This window comes from Otolemur garnettii, unplaced genomic scaffold, assembly GCF_000181295.1.
Source record: "Otolemur garnettii isolate 467f Iridium unplaced genomic scaffold, OtoGar3 scaffold00012, whole genome shotgun sequence".
Lineage (NCBI taxonomy): Eukaryota > Metazoa > Chordata > Mammalia > Primates > Galagidae > Otolemur > Otolemur garnettii.
The window spans coordinates 29,442,038-29,466,408 of NW_003852407.1; the positions used below are offsets into that span (position 1 = coordinate 29,442,038).

Sequence of the window (24,371 nt, forward strand, 5' to 3'; positions counted from 1 at the left end):
CTTTGTTGCCCTTGGTAGAGTGCTCTGGCATCACACTCACAGCAACCTCCAGCTCTTGGGCTTAGGTGATTCTCTAGCTGGGACTATAGGCGCCCACCACAATGCCCTACTGTGCAGTTTGGCCAGGGCCGGCGCCCTACTCACTGAGCCACAGGTGCCACTCTCTTTTCTGTTTTCTTGGTGAAGGTTTCCAATGCTATAAATTTCCCTCTTAGGACTGCCTTTGCAGTATCCCACAGGTTTTGATAATTTTTATTTTCGTTATCATTTTGTTCCAAAAAATTGGTGATTTCCTTCTTAATCTTTTACCCATCATTCAGCCTAAGATTAGTTTCCATAACTTTGTTTGAATATGAAGATTCCTGTTGCTGTTAAGTTCAACTTTTATTCCATGGTGGTGCAAGAAGATAGAAGGAATAATTTCTATACTTTTAATTTGCTGAGGTTAGACTTGTGTCCTAGGATATGATCTATTTTGGAGGAAGACCCATGGGCTGAAGAGAAGAATGTATTTTCAGTTTTATTAGGATGAAATGTTCTGTAGACGTCTATAAAGTCCATTTGTTCTAGGGTCAGGTATAAGTCTAAGATTTCTTTGTTTAGTTTCTTCTTGGAGGATCTATCCAAAACTGTCAAAGGGGTGTTAAAATCTCCCACTATTATAGTGCAGGAAGATATCAAGTTGTTCATATCCATTAGGGTCTGCTTTATGGATTGAGGAGCATTGTGGTAGGGAGCATAAATGTTAATTATCGAAATCTCTTCATGTTGGGTGTGTTTCCCTTGACAAATATGTAGTGACCTTCCTTATCTTTCTTTATCTTTGTTGGTTTAAAGCTAATTGTATCTGCTACTGAAATTGCAACCCCTGCTTTTTTCTGCTTTCTATTTACCTATAACATACAAGTCCATCCCTTCACTCTGACTCTATTTTTAATCATTTAAGGTAAGGTGAGATTCTTGTATAAGCAGATATCTGGTCCGAGTTTATGTATCGAGTCAGCTAGCTGGTGCCTCTTTAGAGGACAATTTAAACCATTCACATTAGTTGAGAGAATTGATAAGCCTGGTTGTGTTTTAGGTGTCATTATTTTCAGAAGTCCAGTGGACATTTTTAATCCTTTCACCACTGTGGAAGTTGGGTTTTGTTCAAAAATTTCTGAGTGAGTTTACTTTGGAGGTGTAGAGCATTGTGCTGGTTATTGTGGAGGATGGGTCTGAGAATATCCTGGAGAGCTGGCTTAGTTATGGCAAATTTCTTCAATATGTCTGTGTCATTAAAGTATTTGATTTATCCATCACAAATGAAACTCAGTTGAGCTGGATACAGGATCCTGGGCTGGAAGTTGTTTTGTTTTAGGAGATTGACAGTCAATGATCATCTTCTGGCTTAAAATGTTTCAGCTGAGAGATCTGTAGTTATTCTGATATTTCTCCCTTTGTAGGCGATGCTTTTCTTACATCTGGCTGCTTGCAGAATTTTCTCCTTCATCTTTACTTTGGCAAAGTTAATCACAACGTGTCTAGGAGATAGCTTATTTGGATTGAGTCTTGCTGGTGTTTTTGAAACTGTCTGCTATCTAAAGTTCTGAATCTCTTGTAATGCTTGGGAAATTCTCCTCCAAATCTCTTGGTGTAGAGCATCTGTACGTTTAGGACCATCCTCTTCTCCTTCGTGAATTCCAGTACAATGAATGTTTGATCTTTTGGAGTGATCCTACAACTCTCCCAGGGAATGATCAGTTTTTGCTGTCCATTTGTCTGCCTCTTTGAGTGGGAACGTTCAGAAGCTTTGTCTTCAGTTTCAGAGATCCTTTCTTCTGCCTGGTCAACTCTATTACTGAGGGATTCTACTGTATTTTGGAGCTCAACTAACTTTTTCATTGCCTTGAACTCTGCTATCTCTTTTCTTATTGTGTTCATATCTTTGGTGACTTTGTCGGTGAATTCATTAATTTCTTGAGACAAGTTTAGAACTACTCTTTGGAATTCAGTTTCTATCTTTTCTTCCATTCTATTTATCTTATTTAACATCCATATTCTGAATTTGATTTCTGACCTTGCTGCCATTTGTCTGTGCATGGCATCTTCAGTTGTATCTCCTTTGTCATTTCTTGGGGGTATTGATCTACTCTGGTTATTCATGTTGCCAGAGTTCTTCTGTTGGGTCCGCACCATGTTTATTTTCCACCATTTGGTTATTGGAACTGGTAGGGTGAGATAGAATTGGGGTTCCCAGGTAGTGGAGATGGCCCCTTACAAAGGCCCATTTCAGAGTTTTGCCTAGAGACTCTGAGGACCTACTTGGTGAGATAGTGCAGGCTAGCTCTGTTTTGATATCAGCCAAACTCTACCCTATCCTAAGAAACCACAGTATTAGGTTTAAATCTCGACTATAAAGAGATGGAAACAGCTGTGGTGCCCAGCCCCCATCTTTCAGTTCTTTTCTGCTATAGAACTTCAAAGGTCAACCTCAAAATGTCCCCCAATGGACAGCCCCAGACATGAGTTCTAATTAAATTGTCTCAGGCAGTACAAACCCTGCTCAACAGACAGGGATTCAAGGGTCTCCAGGAGCACAATTGGAGCTAGGGATCCATACTTCCACCCACCAGACTCAGTCCACACTGTTGTTGGCTTCTCTACTCACAGACTCAGTTGGAGTTAGGGGCCACAATCCTCTCTACCAGTCTCAGTCCATACCCAGCTGGCCTCCGCTTGCCAGACCAGTTAAAGAGAGGGGACCACGCCCCCACCTGCCACTCTCAGTCCACTGCCTGGCAAGCCTCTGTTCGTAGGCTCTGTTAAGAGTTAGGGTACCACACCTCACCCACAGGTCTCAGTCCTCACCTGGTAAGCCTTGACACCACACCCTAGCACTCAGGTCTTGGTTCACACCCAGCAAGCCACTGCTGCAGGATTCTGTTGGAATCAGGGGACCATGCCCTTGCTCTCAGGTCCACACCTAGCAAACCTCTGCTTGCAGACCCAGCAGGGACTCGGGACCAACCCTTTCTGCCAAACATAGTACACACAGGGCAACCACTCTCCACTGTGGGTGCCCCATCCTGCCAGACATATCCCTAGCTGAGGGTCACCACCACCACTGACCTGGCAGAGTCATAACCAGGGAACTGTTCCTCCTCCCGCTGATTGTCCCTTTCTTCCCACACCTTCTTTCTTTCTCATTAGTCATAGATTCCAACCTGATGGTTGGCGGTCCACACTATGCCCAGATCTCTCAGGATAAGACCAAACACTCAGTGCTCTGCAGGGGGCAGAACTTCAGACCACCATGCAAGGGGAAAGGGTGGACTGGGACTTTGGACATGGCAGGGGGATCTTTTCAATTTTATGCCTGGTGGGGTGGTGGCTAGGTTCCTAAGTGGGACCTTCCTGGAGAAAGAGACCTGGAGTTTAGCAGCTCTCTCCAGCGAGGTAAAATGGAGGTCTTTTGTTCCCTGCTCCTTGGCGGATAGCCTGAGGCAGTCCCCCTGCTTGGGGGAGGGGGCCCCTCATCCTCTAGTTGATATACTTTGTACCTGTAATTTGTTTTCTTGAATGCTCTTCCTTGGAGTTGCAGCTTGCTGAACTTTTTTCTTGGCTCAGCTCCCCACCTTTGACTTCATAGAGTCTGACTGCGTCTAGTTTTTCTTCCTCTGCTCAGGAGCCTCTGCCGAGGTTTGCTACCAGTTGGCTATCTTCCCAGAATTCAGCAAAGTAGTTTTTATTCCACTTTTATGGATTGTGAAACTAAGACACAGAGTGGCTAAGTTCTTGGTTTCATAAATAGAGTCTTTGATCCCTCAAGCATGCTCTGGCCTTTCAAAAGTAAATATTTATTGAATACTTGATTGTCCCCAGGCACTGTGCTACCTGCTTGGGATATAGTGTCTGTCAAATAAGTCTTAGTCCTTTTGGAGTTTACGATCTTTATAATATTTCTCATTTTAGATCTTGTTTAGATTTGGTTTAGGCCCCAGTCAGGATGACAGCTCAGTCATTTATTAGCTGAAGTTCCCCATAGCTGTATAGTCATTGGAGCAAAGAAAGTTGGTCCTAACATACAGGATTTACTAAAGCAGACAGTTTACTGGAGGAATAGAAGTTTTTAGAAGTTATAGCTTTAGTTTTTCAGTTTAAGTATTGCAGAGAACCAGAAGATTATATGTGAAGTAGAATTCGTACTACTTTAGCATACCTAAAAAATGAAATGTCCAAATAGCACTTTTAGTATCCGGTCAGGTTTTCTTAAAATAAACTGAAAATCCCGTATATTATTTGATTCCTAATTCACTTACTTAATGTGTGAAAAAAACACTATGCCACAAGACTTTTGTTTTTCTGAATAGATTCTTTTTTTAAAAAAATAAGATAGATTCTTACTCTGTTGCCCAGGCTAGAGTATTGTGGCATCAGCCTAGCTCATGGCAACCTCAAACTCCTGGGCTCAAGTGATTCTCCAGCCCTGGCCTCCTGAGTAGCTGAGACTACAGGTACTCACCATAATTCCTGGCTAATTTTTCAATTTTTTAATTTTTAATAGAGATTGGTCTTGCTCTTGCGTAGGCTAGTCTCAAACCCCTAGGCTCAAGAGATTTTCCTGCCTTAGATGCTAGGATTACAGGTGTGAGCCACTGTGTCTGGCCACATTGTTTATTTTTCAAATTCCTCTATAAAGTTATTTTATTTTATTTTTTAAATTTATTTATTGATTTACTTATTTGTTTGTTTTTTGGCCGGGGCTGGGTTTGAACCCGTCATCTCCGGCATATGGAGCCGGTGCCCTACCCTTTTGAGCCACAGGAGCTGCCCTATAAAGTTATTTTTAAGTAAAATTTGTATCAAAATACCACATGTAAGAAAAGTACACTAATACAAATACACAGATTAATGTTGTATTTTCACAAAGTGAATGCGTTGTGTAATAAGAAGCAACAATTCTGGCAAACTCCTCCACCACCCCACCACCCCCCCCCAGCTACTTTGTGCTTCCCCTGGCAGTTTCTATTTTTCCCCATTTCAGGTGTGTTATGCTAACTAGATTTGTTTTGCATTTATTTTTTGCTTCTAAATACCTGGTACTTGAATAAGCCTTGGGCCATTTTTGATAATAGGTGATTGGAATTTTTCAAAACAAAGTGTGTGTGTGTTTGAGATGGAGTCTCATTCTCTTGCCCAGGCTGGAGTACCTTGGTGTCAGTGTAGCTCACAGAAGCTTCAACCCTTAGGTTTAAGTGCTTCTCCTTTATCAGCCTCTCAAGGAGCTGGGACTCCAGGTGTCCTCCACAATGCCCAACTAATTTTTCTAATTTCAGTAGAGGCAGGGTCTCACTCTTGCTCAAGTGATCCTCTTGCCTCGGCCTCCCAGAGTGCTAGGATTATAGGCATGAGTCACCATGCTGAACCCAAAATAAACCGTTTTAAAACGAAACACACGCATATACACAGTAATGAAAACCTCCATGTACCTATCACCCACTTTCAACAATTATCAATTCATGGACAGTCATCTAACCTTCTCAATTATTTTCAAGTAAACTTAGGCATTACATTATTACTTCGGTAGATTTCTTTTTTATTTTAAAGAGATGAGATCTTCCATCTTCCAGACTAGAGTGCAGAGGCATTTTCTTAATTCACTGAAACCTTGAACTCTTGGGCTCAAGCTGTCCTCCTGCCCTGCCCAGCTCAAGCTGTCCTACTGCCCAAAGTGCTAGGATTATAGGCAGGAACCACCATGCCCAACCAGTATTTCTAAATATGTATTTCTTAAAGATGAAGATTACTTTTTTAAAACAGAAAGATGCTAAAAGAAAATAACCCCAAACCTTTAAGAAATTAACTATTTTCTAAAATATCAGCTTTTTCTATCAGCATTCAAAGCTTCCCAAATATATCATAATTTTTTATGCAGTTTATTTGAATTAAAGTTCACATATTGCATTGGTTGGTATCGCCCTTAAGTCTCTTTTAATTTAAAGGTTCTTCCTGTATCTTACTTCCCCTTGCAACATTTGTTAATTTTTTTTTTTTTTTATTGAATGGAAACTATGTACATTGATGCACTTTGGGGGTACAGTGTGGTGTTTTCACACACAATCCAAGACACTTCCATCAAACTGGTTAACGTAGCCTTCATGTAACTTTCTTAGTTATTATGTCAAAACATTCATATTCTACTCATAGAAAGATTCACTTGTATCCTTGCAAGATGAACCACAGAAGTGAACCCTCGAATCCCTCTCCCTCCACCCTCTAACATTTGTTAATTTTTAAAAAAGATGGTTGTCAGTTTTATTTCTCCAGTTCTTTCAAATGTGTGTTCTCATTCAACATATTCTGAAAGTGATTAGTATGATTTTAAAATTGGGGTATGATTTACATACAATTAAATGTGCAGATTTTGTTGTTGTTGTTGTAGTTTTTGGCCAGGCCTGGGTTTGAACCCACCACCTCCTGTATATGGGGCCAGTGCCCTACTTCTTGAACCACGGGCACTGCCTAATGTGTGGATTTTAAATGTTTGGTTGATAAGTTTTGACAGGTACATCTACTACCCAATGTATTTTGTTTTCAGCTGTGATTTTTTTTTTTTTTTTTTGGATAGAAAAAGAGGAGAAATCTCTTTGATTCTTTGCCTCTAAAGTTTACAACAGAAGTAAGGAGAAAAGAATAATTGTTGCTTGTTAGAAATATAACTTAGGAATATAAAGCCTTCAGTAGCTAGATGGGTGAATGAAGAAAAAATTGCAGGCCGGGAGCAGTGGCTCATGCCTATAATCCTAGCATTTTGGGAGGCTGAGGCAGGTGGATTCATGGGTTGAATCAGCTTGAGCCAGAGCAAGACCCTGTCTCAAAAAATAGCTGGGTATTGTGGTGGGTGTCTATAGTCTCAGCTACTTGGCAGGATGAGGCAAGACAATTGCTTGAGCTCCAGTGTTTGGGGTTGCTATTAGCTGTAACCCCAGGGCACTCTACCAAGGGTGACAAAGTAAGACTCTGTTTCAAGGAAAAAAAAGAAAAAAGAAAAAAAATTGGATTTTGGAAAATAACCTTTGCTAGCTGAGGGATATGTGTACCATGTTAGAGCAAAGGTCAGAAGTGAAAATGCACTTTTTTTTTTTTTTTTTTTTGGAGACAGAATCTCACTATGTCACCTTCGGTAGAGTGCTGTAGCGTCACTGCTCACAGCAACCTCCTGTGGTTGTGCTTAAGCCATTATTCTCTTGCCACAGCCTTCCAAGTAGCTGGGACTACAGGCGCCTGCCACAACACTTGGCTATTTTTTCGAACCCTCCTGCCTAAGTGTATGTGGCTGGCTTCCTACCCACTGAGCTACAGGCACCTCCTTGAAAATGCACTTTATTAGAATTTATATGGGGAAAAGTTGTGGCTGTTTTGTTATTCTTCTACATTGTAGTCACCCTCACCTGAACCCTCAACCTGTGCCTCCCAGTTTATTTTCATTAAATTTTTTTCTTATCTTGTTCTGGTATTAGATCAGTTTTAAGCAGCAGATAGACTTCACATTCTCTAAGTTCTCTAACATCAGGAGAGTCAAGCAGTTATCAAGACCAGCAAAATGTTAACTGCAGTTATGTATGTTAATGGCACATGTATGTCTTGAGTATATTGTCAGACATTAGCCAGTTTGGTTCTTTCATTTTGCTTTGTCCATGATTTGAATAATTTATTATTGTGTTTGTATTTGGAAACATTTGATTCGTTGGCTGTTTTTTTTAGACTAGTATGTATTGGTCTTAGTTTGATACCATTAGGAAGGGAAAATGGAAGTTACTGAGAGTTACTGATTGGCTACTCTGTGAGCGGTTATCTTAAACACAGCTCTCCTACCTACCAAATAATGAGGGTAATGTTAGCCATTTTATAGATGGCTTAGATCGGGAAACAAAATCAGAGTTCCAATGATTCTTCGAAGGCCATACATTTAGTAACTACCAAGAACAAGGGTCTAAACTTTAAACTCTCAAGAGTTTGAGACCAATTTGGGTAACAGAGAGAGACCCCAGAAGCTACAAAAATTAGCCAGTGTGGTGTTGAGTGCCTGTAGTCCTGGCACCGTGGGAGGCTGAGGCAAACAAAATCACTTGACCCCAGGAGTTTGAGGTTGCAGAGAGGTAAGATAATGCTGCTGCCCTCCAGCCTGGGTGACAGAGAAAAAATTGAATAGAAAGAAACCTAAGCAGTAGAAACTCTGCCTTTCACAGTTCCTGCTTCTTAGATATAAAGGCCTTTTATTATGTGGAAAAAACAATAATATTTAAAACCTAAAATTATATCCAATTTTTTGCATGAACGTGCAAATCTCATGTTGTTTCAAGACTAAGTTTTGTACTGAGAAGTCAGTAAAGCAAACTAGTATGTCTAATGCCTGTGATACAAATGTAATGACATGAGACCAGTATTATTGATTTTAAAAGCAGTTAATAAGAAAATATTTCATGAAACTGTCTTTAGATAATTTAGTTCAAGAAGTATGACTTTCTTATAACTTGAGATTTCTTAAATTTCTAGTTTTTTATTTAATTTGTAATTAGATTTTTCAAAGTGAATAGTCTCTATTTTTGGGTAAGGCGTGGTGGCTCATGCCTGTAATTGTAGCACTGTGGGAGGCGGAGGCAGGAGGATGGCTTGAGCTCAGGAATTTGAGACCAGCATTAGCAAGAGTGAGACCCCATCTCTGAAAAGCTAGCTGGGTGTTGTAGTGCCTGTAGTTTCAACTGCTTAGGAGACTGAGGTAGGAAGTTGAGACATGAGAATTGCTTGAGCCCAGGAGTTTGAGGTTTCTGTGAACTAGGCTGGTGCCACAGCACTATAACCTAGACAACAGAGTGAGACTGTCAGGAAAAAAAAAAAAAAAAAAGCTTTCGGGTGGGCCTATGGTTCAGTGAGTAGGACACCAGCCCCATATACGGAGGGTAGCAGGTTCGAATCCGGCCCTGGCCAAACTGTAACAAAAAATAGCCGGGCATTGTGGTGAACTCCTGTAGTACCAGCAAAGAGAATTGCCTAAGCCCAAGAACTGGAGGTTGCTGTGAGCTGTGATGTCACGGCACTGAGGGTGACAAACTGAGACTTTTATCTCTAAAAAAACATTCAAATGAATATTTCTTATAAAATGAAAATAGAGACTTTGTATTTTTTTGAGACAGATTCTTACTCTGTTACCTGGGCTAGGGTCCTCTAGCTCACAACAGCCTCAAACTCCTGGGCTCAAGCAATCAGTCAGTCCTCTTGCCTCAGTCTCTTTCTTGAATAGCTGGGACTACAGGTGCTTGTCACAACACCTGGCTATTTTTCTATTTTAGAGGGGACCTCATTCCTGCTCACACTGGTCTTGAACTCCTGAGCTTAAATAATACTCCTGCCCCAGCCCCCAGAGTACTAGGATTATGGGCATGAGCTACTGTGTTTGGCCTGAAAGCTTTTACTAAAAGTAATATTATTAGTGAAAAATTTCCTTTTTTTTTTTTTTGAGACAGTCTCACTATGTTGCCATACATTTATTTTAAAACAAGTGTGATATCTTTTATTCCTTTCAAAATTATTTACCTATATCCAGATCTATATATGATTCAGATTTTTTATTTGAAGAACAATCTTTTATGACTATTATTTCTGTCCCTTTTCAAATTTTAAGAACATTTTATGAATCATTAATTTTCATCATCTGAATTATACTTTTCTGTTAGGTATTCTATTTTGTAAACTAATTTTGGATTTACAATATTTTAATTGAAATCATCACATATACCAAGCTTGTTACTGGAATTTTTGTCCCCAAGGAAGATCCTAGGCACCTCTTTCTAGGTTGTTCAAGAAAACCAACCTCCTTTTAGACTTGCCATAATGTATTAGAAAAATCTAGTTGTCACTTTCTTGGTTGCCTAGAGCTTTCATGTTCTAGAGGAAACACATACCATGAAAAAGATGGTGGTTTTACTTATTAGAAGTATGACTTGCTTCTAGAATGGCCCTTTTAAATAAAGTTGATTGGGTAAGACAACTGGAACAACTAGTTAAGCTCATTCCTTCTGTACTTTTTTTGAACTTCATAGCTCCTAGTTTTAACCTCTGGTTCAGTCCCATCTTACTAGATTTAAGTGGCTTTTGTTTTGTTTTGTTTTGTTTTCATGCAGGTTCTGCTCATTAATCACCACGAGTGTGGATCTGAAGAAGAGTTTATTACCTCTTTTTTTGAGTATGTTTAACTTCAGATACACACAACGTAGCCTCTCCTTCCCTATTAGATTCTTAGAAGGTAGTTATATTTTTTTTATAGTCTCCTTTTTGTGGCTTTAATAGTTTTGATCAATAAGCATAAACACTATTCCTTTTGTACTGGGCTACTGCATGCAAATCAGTTCATTTAAAGCCTCCTGGAGGTCTTTGGCATGCCAGACATAAAACTATGAGTGTGTGTTTGTGGAGGTAACCATGTTCCAAGGAAAATTAAGAGAATTTAATTCTTTTATCAAGAATCTGGGAGAGTTATCCTTTAGGATCTGGGAATCACTGACTTTAAGGGGCTTGCTTTTGGTGTGTGGTTTTCAAAATTAATTTAAAATGGGAGATGATACATTAGAAATATTGTGGTATTAGATGTATCTCTGAATAGATATTAAAAATTAGCTTGCATTGAGCCTTTTGTATACTTAAAAAAATTGATTTATCATGCTTTGTTAGTTAAGCATTCATGAGCATATATTTTTTCATGGTTTGTAATTTTTAGACAGTTGATGTACTTTTTTTCTTGGACATGGATATGGTGAATAAAATATGATGTATATAATTTGTCCTTGTTTTTATTAGGGCTGGAAAAAAGAAAGAATTCTGGCTGAATACCCTGATGGCAGGATAATAATGGTTCTTCCAGAAGACCCAAAGTATGCCCTGAAAAAGGTGAATTGTCAGTGAAACTTCATATAGAATGGATAATATTTTGCAGCTAATCATAACACATTGCTGGCATAGCATGTTTAAACACGTGTTTATTTCTGAAAATAAGAAATAAGCATTTAAAGAATACAATGCAGTTGTTTATTCTAAACTTAGTAGCGTGTCTGGAATATGAAATTTAAATTGATTATTGTCCAGTATTATCAGTAATTTGATAAAATAGAGGCATGCTAATTAAGTTAATGAATAATGCCAAATAAGTGATTTTGGGAATCATAATTAAAATTGAAAATTGAATCGTAATAGTCTAAAAATTAAATAACGTGAAGTTTCTTCTGCGAGTACATTTCTAAATAAAAGCTTATTTGAGAATGGGATTTAGCTAGCACTAGGTCATAGTAAATCTAAACTTAATAAGTGAGGCAATTGTATAATATTGTTAAGAGTTGAAAAGATTATAAATATGATGTAGAAAACTTAAGGAAACATTCTTATTTTCTAGTGTGAGCCAGGTCTTAGTTTAACTTAGCATTCCATACTTTTTTTTTTTTTTTTTTTGGAGACAGTCTCACTCTGTTGTCCCAGGCTAGAGTGCCATAATACCAGCCTAGCTAACAGCAACCTCAACTCCTGGACTTAAGAGATCCTCCTGCCTCAGCCTACCAAGTAGCTAGGACTACAGGTGAGCAGCTACAACACCCAGCTAATTTTTTTATTTTTCATAGAGACAGGGTCTTGTTCTTGCTCAGGTTGGTCTGCAACTCCCAAGCTCAATCAATTCTCCCTCTTCAGCCTCTCAAGAGTGCTAGGATTACAGGCATGAGCTACCATATCCAGCCTACCATTCCATACTTCGAAGATTCAGAGAGTTTACTGTGTTGAGAAATGAACCAAAGGGATAATGAAGCCTGGAATCATTTTGTCATATAGAGAGTGTCTGAAAAGTTAGGATTCCTTGGATAAACTTACTTTTATTTATTTATCTTTTTTTTAGAGATAGAGTCTCACTTTGTCACTCTTGGTAGAGTGCTGTAGCATCACAGCTCACAGCAACTTCTAACTTCTGGGCTTAGGCGATTCTATTGCCTTCACCTCCCAAGTAGCTGGCACTATAGGTGCCTGCCACAACGTCCAGCAATTTTTTTGTTTTAGGTTGGCTGCAGCTGGGTTCAAACCCACCACCCTCAGTATGTGGGGCTGGTGCCCTACTCACTGAATCAGAGGCGCCATCCTGGATAAACTTATTTTTAAATAAGATGTTAATTTTATTTTCAAATAATATACCTAATATATTTTCTTTTAACTTCCGCTTGCTTTTAAAGAAGTACCTCATATAATATTAAGCAATGGGTCCAATTGTTTATCTGAAAATTATAATAATTACATTAGAGTATGCCCAAAATATCTGAAACATAAGGAAAATAGTTTATTTATTGTTCATTTTTTGGTTAACAAATGAACCTCTTTAAACTGGAATATTTCATTGAAAATGAGGTTGAAGGAAAATACTTTGTCTAGTATTTGAAAATGTAGCCAACATTCTATTTAAAATAAGTTTGTCTTATGGCTCATAACTTCTCTGGTGCCCTATTTTTTTGAAGAGATAATCCTAGACACTCAGGCCCTCATACTTCCACTGCTTACCAGTATACTATCGATAATGGCATCTGGAGATATGTAAACATGCCCAGCCTGACTTGTATTTGAAACATTGATTCTTGCACAAATATAAATAATGTGTTGAATTAATATTGGTAAAGTGACCCAATACAGATGACTTGAGAACATTGTTGGCAGGAATCAGGAGTACTGGTCCCCCTGTCCTTCCCAAGTTAAAAATCCATATAAAATTTTTTAAGAATGATTTTATTTTTTTGTACAGATGGGTCTTGGCCCAGGCTAATCTTGAACTTCTGGCCTCAAGGGATCCTTCCCCTTTGGCCTCCCAAATTGTTGAGATTATAGGTATGAGTATTTGGGCCTGGCCAAATCTGCATATAATTTTTGACTTCCCAGACACTGATAGCCTGTGTTTGACTGGAAGCCTTAACAATAATTTGAACAGCTGATTTAATACATATATAGACTAATATCTACTTAGAGTTTGTGCATTCATGACAAACTTAGCTTTCTTTGAATTTTTTTTTAAATATTTCTAGGCTATGTGGCTCACCTGTGAATTTTTTCAAATTGTTGCAAATCTCCAAAACATTTTCTAATATATTTTTAAAAGTCTGCATATAAATGGACCTGTGCAGGTCAAAACTGTGTTATTAAAAGGTCAACCTAAATGAAAATTAAACTGTGGAATTTGGGGGATTTTGCTATTATCATTCGGAAATGAACAGTGGAAACTTTGTTCTACTGAAAGCCAGCCAGACTTTTTTTTAACTAAGAATCCTCAGTAAATGCTAATTTTTTCATTTTAATTTCTCAGAGCAAAATCTTGGTTACCTACAATTCCATGTATTACTAGTTAGTAACCCATAATAGGTTAAACATTAACATCTAGGGAATTGTAAATGATTTGCCTTGAGGGAACTGAATCAGAAGTTCTAGGATACTGTCTGAGGATTAGGAGGATTTGAGTTTTCAACACTGAATAAGAGATGTGCTATGTGGTTTTTGCATGCCAGAGGTATGAATACTCCACCCTCTTAGGGGTTATTGGCATTTAAGATTCAGTAACACAAATGAGTGTTTATTAGATTGAATATTTGTAGTATTTTTTAATTAGGAAAGGGACTAATCTTTGAATGCCTACAGAGGTCTGAACTGTAAAAAGTTTGAGGTTATTATGTTTGACCTTGAGCAGTTCTAAGAGAAGCATGGTTTGATGCCTTAGGAACATTTTGGGTTCAAATCCCTGCTCCTTGAGTTTCTAGGTGTCTCTGATTTCTCATATGGGAAAATTACTAACCTTTGAGTGTTATTTCTTCTCTATGTAAAGTGTGAAACTATAAGTCTCCAAGAAATGTGGGATTTAAATGAGATAATATTTGTAAAGCTTTGTGTAATATCTGGGCCATAAATGGTTGATAGGAAGTAAACATAACTTTTTTCCTCTAGGCTTATTTCTATTTTACTGATAAGAGTACTGTTTCTTCCCTTATTTTGCAAAGTGGCCCACAATGTTTAAAAACCAGATATTGATCAGCACAGTCATTCAAAAGAACTCTTCAGGCTAGGCGCGGTTGTTCATGCCTGTAATCCTAGCACTCTGGGATGCCAAGGTGGGTGGATCACCTGAGTTCAGGTGTTCAAGACCAGCCTGGGCAGTGAGAGCCCCCTGTCTCTACTTAAAATAGAAAAACTAGCCAGGCATTATGGTAGGCACCTATAGTCCCAGCTACTGGGGAGGCCGAGGCAAAAGGATCACTCGAGCCCAAGAGTTTGAGGTTGCTGTGAGCTATGATAACATGGCACTCTAGCCAGGGCAACAGAGTGAGATTGTCTCAACAAAAGAAGAAAAGAAAAAGAAAAAACTCTTCAGAGATGTCCTGCTTTGAATAATTTACTCAGCTTATTGAACTGGAATAATATGTTTTTACATATATATAGTGTTTTCATTGTTAAAAAATTGTTCTTTATTTGGCAGGTTGACGAGATTAGAGAGATGGTAGATAATGACTTAGGTTTTCAACAGGCTCCGCTAATGTGCTATTCCAGAGCTAAAACACTTCTGTTTATTTCTAACGACAAAAAAGTAGTTGGCTGCCTAATTGCAGAACATATCCAGTGGGTAAGTGATTTTTAGAGTGCTCTTAAGTGGTTTGGTATTTAATGAGTTTATTGTGTAATCTTAAATAATGTAATCCTGCTACATTACATTTGTCTGCATTTAATGTTAGGAAGAATGTAAATACAAGAATTCCTGTGTGTGATTTTTTTTTTTTTTTTTTTTTTTTTGCAGTTTTTGGCTGGAGCTGGGTTTGAACCCGCCACCTCCGGCATATGGGGCTGGCGCCCTACTCCTTTGAGCCACAGGCACCGCCCCTGTGTGTGATTTCTTACTATAGGAGAATTATATCTTGCATGATATAATTCTTTAGTTATTATTAGAAACTAATTCTTTAGTTTCTCAAGTCAAAAATTCTATAGAATCAGAAGTATTGTTAAAGTTTATTTAGGAAGTTTCCATGTTGTATATTAATGCAATGTCCTTCCCAATTATTCCCACCAGCACTGGAAAAAATCAAGGGTAGATAAAGTGGAGTAGGCAGAATATGGCCTGTTTTTATAAATGTTATTGTACCACATCCATTTGCTCACATACTTGTTCATAACTCCCTTTCTACTTAGAAAGGCAGGGTTTTGAATAGTTGCTACAGAGAGCGGGTTACTATCTGTGCCTTTATAGAAAGGCTCACACCTGGAATTTATCACTTCTTTGGATGAACTCTGGATGAGTAGTTTGGCCAAATTGTACAAAAACAACAGTAGAATCATAGTAAGGACTATGTTTACATTGAAAGTGTTAGGTAGCAACTGAGAGCAATATAAGAGAACAGAAGCTTCTGAAATCTCTATACTTATTTTGAGACATACATAAGTTCTATCTTTGTTTTTCTGTCAATTCTTGCTTACGAATTCAGTGTGCATTTTATGTGATTGCTGTTTTATGGCATCTTTTAGAATATTAGCTGCCTGCAAATGTATCCTTCATCAAAAAATTTTCAGCTGGGCCTGGTGGCTCACACATGTAATCCTGGTGCTCTGGGAGGCTGAGGCAGTAGATTACCTGAGCTCAGAAGTTTAAGACCAGCCTGAACAAGAGCAAAACCCTGATTCTTAAAAAAAAAAAAAACATAGCTGTGGTGGGTGCCTATAGTCCCAGCTACTTTGGAGACTGAGGCAAGAGAATCGCTTGAGTTCAAGAGTTGCTGTAAACTATGAAACTATGGCACTCTACCCCAGGTGACGGAGTGAGACTCTTGTCTCAAAAAAAAAAAAAAAAAAGAAGTTAAAGGAAGTACATGTAAATTTATTTATTTCTATATGTTAAGCTCTGCATGTTTGTCTCCCCCTCGCCCCATCCCAGATCCTCCATGACTGGAACCCCATGTGAAGCTCTGCATGTTTTAAAAATTCAGCCAGGTGCCACATGCTTGTAGTCCTCAGCTACTGGGCCTACTGGGAAGCTGAGATAGGAGGATCAGTTGAGCCCAAGAGTTCAAAGCTGCAGTGTGCTGTTTCTGCCTATGAATAGCCACTTCACTCCATTGTGAGACTTAGTCTCTTTAAAAAAAAAAAAAAATTCAGGCTCGGCGCCTGTGGCTCAAGCGGCTAAGGCGCCAGCCACATACACCTAAGGTGGCAGGTTCGAATCCCCAGCCCGGGCCTGCCAAACGACAATGATGGCTGCAACCAAAAAATGGCCAGGCGTTGTGGCGGGCACCTGTGGTCCCAGCTACTTGGGAGGCTGAGACAGGAGACTCGCTTGAGCCCAGGAGTTGGAGGTTGCTGTGAGCGTGATGCCATGGCACTCTACCCAGGGGGATACCTTGAGGCTCCGTCTCAAAAAAAAAAAAATTCATCTTGAAATTATATAGCTTTTATGAATCTAGTTACAATAATACAATTTATTTAAATAAATAGCCAATAAGGTAGTTTGGGGATATTAATTTCATATAAAATAACTAACTCATAGAAGTTTGCTATACTGAGAGTGAGTTAATTTTACATTGCTCAAGTCATTATGTTTTTTAATTTTCATTCCACCTGGTTAAGAAATGACTTGAAGACTAGAAGATAATTGTGTAATGTTTGGGTTGTTTTTGCTAAGTCTCAATAGTGTTGCCTAATTGCTTTTAAATTTTGTACCTCGTCTCATCACATGGCTAGTCATAGGTTTGGCAGCTAGACTGGCATAGGAGATGTATGGATGTATGGTTTTTAAATTTGTTTTATTTTTTAAAGAGAGTGTGATGAAAGGCCTTCTAAACATTTTTTATTCTTTTGCCATCCCTATTCCTAGTTCTTGTATAACTGAACTCTAGAACTATGGTGGCAGTCAGAAAATAGCTACGATTACTGCTGAGTTCTTAATGTATATTTTTGCTCATCTTTAGAATGCAGGAGGTGGAGAGAATTAACATTTAGTTCCCATTATACCTAAGGTACTTTGTGTGTATTACCTTATTTAATCACTCAAAATGAGAGATGATGGTGACCCTGAGTTTATGAGGAACTCAAAGCTTACAGCAATTGAGTGACTTTCTCTTGTGGTCACATAACTAGTAAGTGAATTAGAACAGAATGTAGGGGAGGAATGGTGGCTCACGCCCATAATTCTAGCGCTTTCGGAGGATGAGACAGGATTGTTGAGCTCAGGAGCTTAGGACCAGCCTGAGCAAGAGCAAGAGAGCAAGACCCTGTCTCTACTGAAAAAAGAAAAACAAGCCAAGTGTCGTGGCATCCCAGCTACTCAGGAGGCTGAGGCAAGAGGATTGCTTGAGCCCAAGAGTTTGAGGTTGCTGTGAGCTATGATACCATATCACTCTACCTAGGGCACAGAGTGAGACTCTGTCTCAAAAAAAAAAAAAAAAGCAAGGGCAGAATGTAGATCCAATTTTGTCTGTTTCCTAAAAAAGAGAGTGAAAGCATATGCGTTCCCCAGACTTAGTTAAGAAATCAGACAAATGTAGTGCTCACCCTGACAAGATCAGTACTAGACAATTGTCAATTGATATTCTCAATCTAAAATTTTCCCTCCAATTTTGATACTTTTAGGGCTATAGAGTTATAGAAGAGAAACTTCCAGTTATCAGGTCAGAAGAAGAAAAAGTCAGATTTGAAAGGCAGAAAGCCTGGTGTTGTTCAACATTGCCAGAGCCTGCAATCTGTGGAATCAGTCGAATATGGGTATTCAGCATGATGCGTCGGAAGAAAATTGCTTCTCGGATGATTGAATGCCTAAGGTAACTCAAACGTGATTTTTCAAATCATTTTCAGTAATTTAAGCAGAGTTTTACTATCAAGATTGGCATTTAATTAGTCACAGGTATATAAACTTTATCTGTATTAATTTATCAGTGTATTGGATCTTAACCTGAGGAGGAAGAAACCATTATAGGTTAAATATTATTAAAACATTTTGACTTACTTATTTGTAATTGTAATATTAGGCCAACATAACCCACTTATTTCAAGGTGTGAAATATTTTTATATTGGAGAATTTTAAACATAGCCAAAGAAATGTGGAAAGTTTCTTGAGAGTTCAGGTTTTAGAGAAATTTGTCTTAATTTAAGAATATTATTTGTAAACTAAGTCTCTTTCTTATTTTTCTTTTGTTACCTGTTTATCAGAGGTATTGAGGGGACACTCAAATTTTACATTTTGGTTATAAAATAAGTGTACCTTTGACAAAGGATTAATGGACAAGGTTAAAATTAATTATAATCATTCAAGGATGGCGCTTGTGGCTCAAAGGAGTAGAGTACCAGCCCCATACGCCAGAGGTGGTGGTGGGTTCAAACCCAGCCCTGGCCAAACACTGCAAAGATAATAATAATAATACTAAAAATAAAGTAAGTGTGTGTGTGTGTGTGTGTGTGTGTGTGTGTATAAAGAGCCTTTTAGATCAGCCTTTTGTTTTTGGTTTATTCATAGAGACTCTTCATCTATTCTCCTTATTTTCTTTTTCTTTCTTTCTTTTTTTCTTGTTCTTTTTGAGACAGAGTCTCACTGTGTTGCTCTTGGTACAGTGCAGTGGCATCACAGCTCACAGCAACCTCAAACTCTTGGGCTTAAGCAGTTCTCTTGCCTCAGCCTCCCAAGTAGCTGAGACTGCAGGTGCCCACCACAATGCCCAGCTTTTTTATTATTATTTTTTTTTTGCAGTTTTTGGCCAGGACTGGGTTTGAACCCACCACCTCCAGCATTTTTTTGTTGCAGTTGTCGTTGTTTTAGCTAGCCTGGCTGGGTTTGAACCTACCAACTCCTGTGTATGTGGCCAGCACCCTACCCGTGGAGCTTTGGGCGCTGCCCTATTTCCTTATTTTCATTTTGAGTAATGATCTAAAAGGACTCAGATCTATGTACCCTTTTCATTATAAGAGGCAAGTCTATTTATTTAGCCCTTTGAGAACTAAGCCTGGAAAATGAACTGATTAGTATTCCAGATGGAGGGTATTACCCCTCTTCAATCTTGTGGTAATCATAAGATGGTTCTAGTTTGTGAAAAAATAAAACAGTATAGTAGTTATATTTTGTGTGGTAGTAAAACTGCCATAACAAATGTCTGAAATTCCTTGTTAAGATTACAGTATGAAAAAAGTCTGTGTAGTAGACTGTATCTAGTCTAAATGTTTAAAAACTTAAAAAAGCTTTATTGATAGATAATTATGTATTATAAAATTCATCTTTTTATAGTTTGCAGTTTAGTGAGTTTTAGTACATTCAGAAGGTTGTGCAGCTTATCACCATTAATTTCAGGACATTCCTATCACCACCGCCCCCAAATCCCTAGCAGTGATTCCCTATTTCCCCCTATCCCCAGGCCCTGGAAACCTCCAGCCTACTTTCTATGTGGATTTGCCTATTCTGAGCATTTCATATAATTGGAATCCTACAACATGATGACTTTTTGTGACTGGTTTCGTCATTAAGCATAATGTTCTTGTGTTTTACCATTTTTTTTTACTATCAATTCTTGTAACATTATGTAGTTACACCACATTTTATCCATTCATTAGTTGATAAACGTTTGGGTTGTTTCTCCTTGTTGGCTTTTATGAGTAATGTTGCTGAACATTTATGTACAAATTTTTTTGTGAATATATATTTTTATTTCTTTTGGTTGTGTATCTAGGAACAAAATTGCTGGACCATACGGTAGTTATGTGTTTAACATTTTGTGGAACTGCCAAATTGTTTTCCATAATGGCTGGACCATTTTACAATCCAACCAGCAACGTATAAGGGTTCTAATTTTCTCCACATTACCACCAGCACTTGTTAGTCCTTTTTTACTTTAGCCATCCTTGTGGATGTCACGTATACTTCATTGTGGCTTTTATTTGCACCTTGTGTGTGTGTGTGAGACAGTGTCTCATGCTGTTGCCCTGGGTTGAGTGCTGTGGCGTCATAGCTCATAGCAATCTCCAACTCTTGGGCTTATGCGATCTTCTTGCCTTAGTTTTTCTGTTTTTAGTAGAGATGGGGGTCTCAGGCTGGTCTGGAACTTGTGAGCTCAATCAGTCCCATCTGCCGTGGCTTCCCAGAGTGCAAGGCGTGAGTCACTGCACCCAGCTTCATTGGCACTTCTGATAACTAAAGATGTTAAACATCTTTGCATGTGCTTGTTGGCCGTTAATGTATTTTTGAATTTGTTTAGTTGTCTTTTCCTTGTTGAGTTGTAATAGCTCTTCATATATTCTGGCAAGTCCTTTGTACATGATTTGCAAGTATTTTCTACCATTGTCTTTTTTTTTTTCCCTCCCAGTTTTTGGCCAGGGCTGGGTTTGAACCCACCACCTCCAGTATATGGGGCCAGCGCCCTCCTCCTTTGAGCCATAGGCGCCACCCTTCATGATTGTCTTTTCATCTTCTTTGGTGCTGTCCTTTGAAGCACAAAATTTTCCATTTTGATAAAGTCCAATTTATACTGTACTTTTTGTTGCTTGTTTTTTTGATGTTACATTTAAGATACCATTACTCATCTAAAGGCCACAAAGGCCTATGTTTTCTTCTAAGAGTTTTAGTTCTTAACACTTAAAAGTCTTTGATCCATTTTGAGTTATTTCATATATGTGATGTGAAGTAGGATATCACATATGGATATCTTTCTTTCTTTTGCATATGGTTATCTGATTTTCCCAGCCCCATTTATTAAAAGGACTATGCCATTGAATGGTCTTGGCTTGTCAAAAATCATTGACCATTGATACGAGGGTTTATATCTGGACTTTTCTGTCCCATTGGTCTGTATATGTTTGTCCTTATGGCAGGACTACACTGTTTTGAGTACTGTAGCTTTGTAGTATGTTTTGAAGTAAGGAAATGTGAGTCCTCCAACTTACTTTCTTCTTTTTTAAGATTGTTTTTGGCAGTTTGGCAGCCCTTGTATTTCCACGTAAATTTTAGGATCAGTTTGTAAATTCTGCAAAGAAGCCAGATATATATCAATGGTGAATACCATTTTAACAATATTAACTCTTCTGATACATAAACATGCAATGTCTTTCTATGTATTAGGTCTTTGATTTCTCATAACAGTGTTTTACAACAGTTTTCAGTTTACAAGTCTTGTGCTACTTTTGTTAAATTTATTCTTGGGTTTGTGTTTTGTTGTTGTTGTTGTTGCCCCTGGTTGAGTGCTGTGGGGTCATAGCTCACAGCAACCTCAAATTCTTGGGCTCAATCCATCCTCCTGCCTCAGCCTCCCCAGTAACTGGGACTGTAAGTGTCTGCCACAACACCTGGCTAAACAGGATCTCCCTCTAGCTCAGACTGGTCTTGAAATTCTGCGCTCAGGTGATCTACCTGCCTTGCCTTCTCAGAGTGCTAGGATTATAGGCATGAGCCTTTAAGAGGTCTGGCCCCCTGAGTATTTTTTTTTTTTTTTTTAGTGCTATTATAAATGGAATTTTTTCCTAAATTTCATTTTTGGATTGTTCATTACAGATGTATAGAAATACAATTGACTTTATTATCAATCTTGAATACACAACCATACCAGACTCATTATTTGATCTGATTAGTTTTGTTGTGAATTCTTTAGGATTTTCTATATATAAGATCATGTCATCTGTAAAATGGTTTTCCTTATTTCTTTCCATGCTAGATGCTTTTTATTTCTTTTCCTAATCTAGTTAGTCTGGGTAGAACCTCCAGTACAGTTTCAGAAGAGGCAAGAACAGCTTTATCTTGTTCCTGATATTGAGGAACAGTTTTCATTGCTTCACTATTAACTCTGAAGTTCTTTGATACCCTTGGACAGGTTGAGGAAGTTCTTTTTACTAGTAGTTGAGTGTTTTTGTGAGGAAATGATGTTGAGTAAATGTTTTTACATTGTTGCTTTTAATAAAATTTTGAACCTTAGATTGATTATTGACAATATGTTAAGTCAATAATTATGTGCAACAAATTTGAGCATTTATATTACCTAAAAAGTCTTTCTAGTCAACTTGTTATTTGACACATTGTTCCGATTTTAATGATTAGAAATAGTACTAATTTTTTTTAACCTTCTACACTTTCCTTCTCTTTTTTTTTAATAGGAGTAACTTTATATATGGCTCATATTTGAGTAAAGAAGAAATTGCTTTCTCAGATCCTACTCCTGATGGAAAACTCTTTGCGACACAGTACTGTGGCACTGGTCAGTTTCTGGTATATAACTTTATTAATGGACAGAATAGCACCTAAAACAAATTCTTGCCTACAGTACTGAAGATATCTATTGAAGAGAATGGATTGGTTGCTGACTTTAACCAGGAACTAGGGCCATTTTTGTTACAATGAACTCAGGACTGGCAACAACCATATGGTTGTTCCATTTTCATAAAATTGGAAATAATGCAGTAATAGCTTATTGTTTTGTTTTTTAAAGAAGATATTTTATTATCTTTTACAGAAATTTATGATTGATGTATTTTATCTATAGTTATTTAGACATGTTTACATGCAGCAGATAATTGTTCATAGTGGACTGAAAACTAATGCAAGGACTATGGTCTCAGTGATAAGTATATTTTGAAGTTCTTAATGTGGAAATATACCAGTGTAGCTTGGTACTGTATTTTTTATATTGATCTGCCGATACCAGTTATAGGTTTTAATAATTGTATTTTCAGAGTGGAAACCAGTGTTTTTGAGTTATTATCCAAGGAAGGTGTAATATTACGTGTTTAGGAAATCGGAGATAATTTTTAAAAGGCCCTGAAGTATGCTTTGAGGAAACAACTACAGAAAAAGAAAGCTCCAAGTGAGCAAAAAGAATTAGAATATTGAACTTTTTCTTTCATTTCTCTCTCTCCTGTCTTTGATGGCAGGAAGAAGTGGAAGGTGCTGAAGAATTGAGGCTTTCCTTTATGGAAAATTATGATAGAATTAGGAAGAGCACCCTCTAAGTTCATTATTCTTCCCTCTGGTTTCACTTTTTGTAATAAATGGCAATGTGGCACATGTAGGCTGTTAACAAATCTCAGATAGGTTTATTAAAAACCTCTGGAAAAGTGAGCTAAATTTGGATGATTTGGTATCTGCTTTGTTATTCCTCAGAAATACTGCACTGAGTATATGCCCTCATTACTGGACTTCATTTTGATACTTGTCTATCCTTCATAGTGCCCTCTACTTTTAAAGGGTTTATATGTTGAAAAACTGCTGTGGCCTTTTATGACCTGTATATAATGTAGAATAAAATAAAAATACTTGATAGCTTTTCTAAGTGACAAATGTAGTATGATAGTGTGTTGTCATTTTTTTTAAGGGAATTTCTTTTACTTCATACTTTGAAATATGATTAAAACACTGACTTCCTAAAGGTAGTTTCCACTGGTTTGCCAAAGGATCATTATGTCAGCAGTGAATTAGCTGAATGGAGATTATTTTAGTAATGTGATTCTTTTCTGACCTTTCAAAGAAATAAAGGGCCATAGCTCATGAATAAAGTACCACTATGGTCAATTTAAGATTATTTTTATAAGCTAAATGATCATATCACCATTGAAAACGAGCTAAAATCTAGGACTTTAAGTTAATAGTTAGGTATACCTTTCATCCACCTATAGATTTGTGCTTTTTGAGTATATAGTGTTGTTTAAGATGCTATACTATTTATATAGATAGAAAAGTAAGGTGTTTATGTAGGGAGAATGGTATGGCATTCCTTTTGACTCACCATTATGGTGTAACTTTTGACACTACATTTTCCCTTTGGATTTAAAACTGTTCTGTTTATCCCTGACCTGACAAGTACCATGTTTTTTTAAAAAATAGAATGAAATTTGGGGGTATAATAAAGACTTTCTAGTCACTGTTAACCTCCTAACACAGGTCTAGTTTTCATAAAGGCCATTACTATACTGCTTTCACTGCTTTCAACCTGTGGTTTCAAGGAGATGGGGGTGGGGGTAAATAGGTTATATTATTGGTTAGTTTAAATGTTACCATTACTGAGAAGACAATTTGTTTTCATGTTTGTATTAAAGATGTGATCTCCTCGATAAATTTTATAACTTAGATACTGCTTTAAAAATAGTATTACTAATGATACCTAACATTTGAATGTTTGCTGTTAGACCCTGTGCTTAATGCTACATTATTTTATGTAATCATTATGACAACCCTGTGAGTTAGGGTTTGTAAATAAGTGAGAGATTTGGAACTTCTTAGAAGACAAGAGCAGTTTGTGTGAAAAATGTTGAAACACTGAACTGTAGCTGTGATGTGGGGGTGAAGATGGAGAGACAGATAAACAATGAAAAGAGACAACTAGAG

At 37.7% G+C, this 24,371-nt stretch overlaps 1 protein-coding gene across 1 annotated transcript in view; it reads left to right on the top strand.

The window, feature by feature from the left end:
• Nucleotides 1-23,331, top strand: part of ESCO1 (establishment of sister chromatid cohesion N-acetyltransferase 1) — a 78,129-nt gene extending 54,798 nt beyond the window's left edge. Inside the window, exons 9-12 of the mRNA XM_003784790.3 lie at nucleotides 10,837-10,926; nucleotides 14,522-14,665; nucleotides 17,656-17,843; nucleotides 22,148-23,331. Of these exons, the coding sequence (XP_003784838.1) occupies nucleotides 10,837-10,926; nucleotides 14,522-14,665; nucleotides 17,656-17,843; nucleotides 22,148-22,295 (570 nt within the window). The 3' untranslated portion in view covers nucleotides 22,296-23,331. The remainder of the gene's footprint in view (nucleotides 1-10,836; nucleotides 10,927-14,521; nucleotides 14,666-17,655; nucleotides 17,844-22,147) is intronic.
• The last annotated feature ends 1,040 nt before the right edge of the window (nucleotides 23,332-24,371 follow it).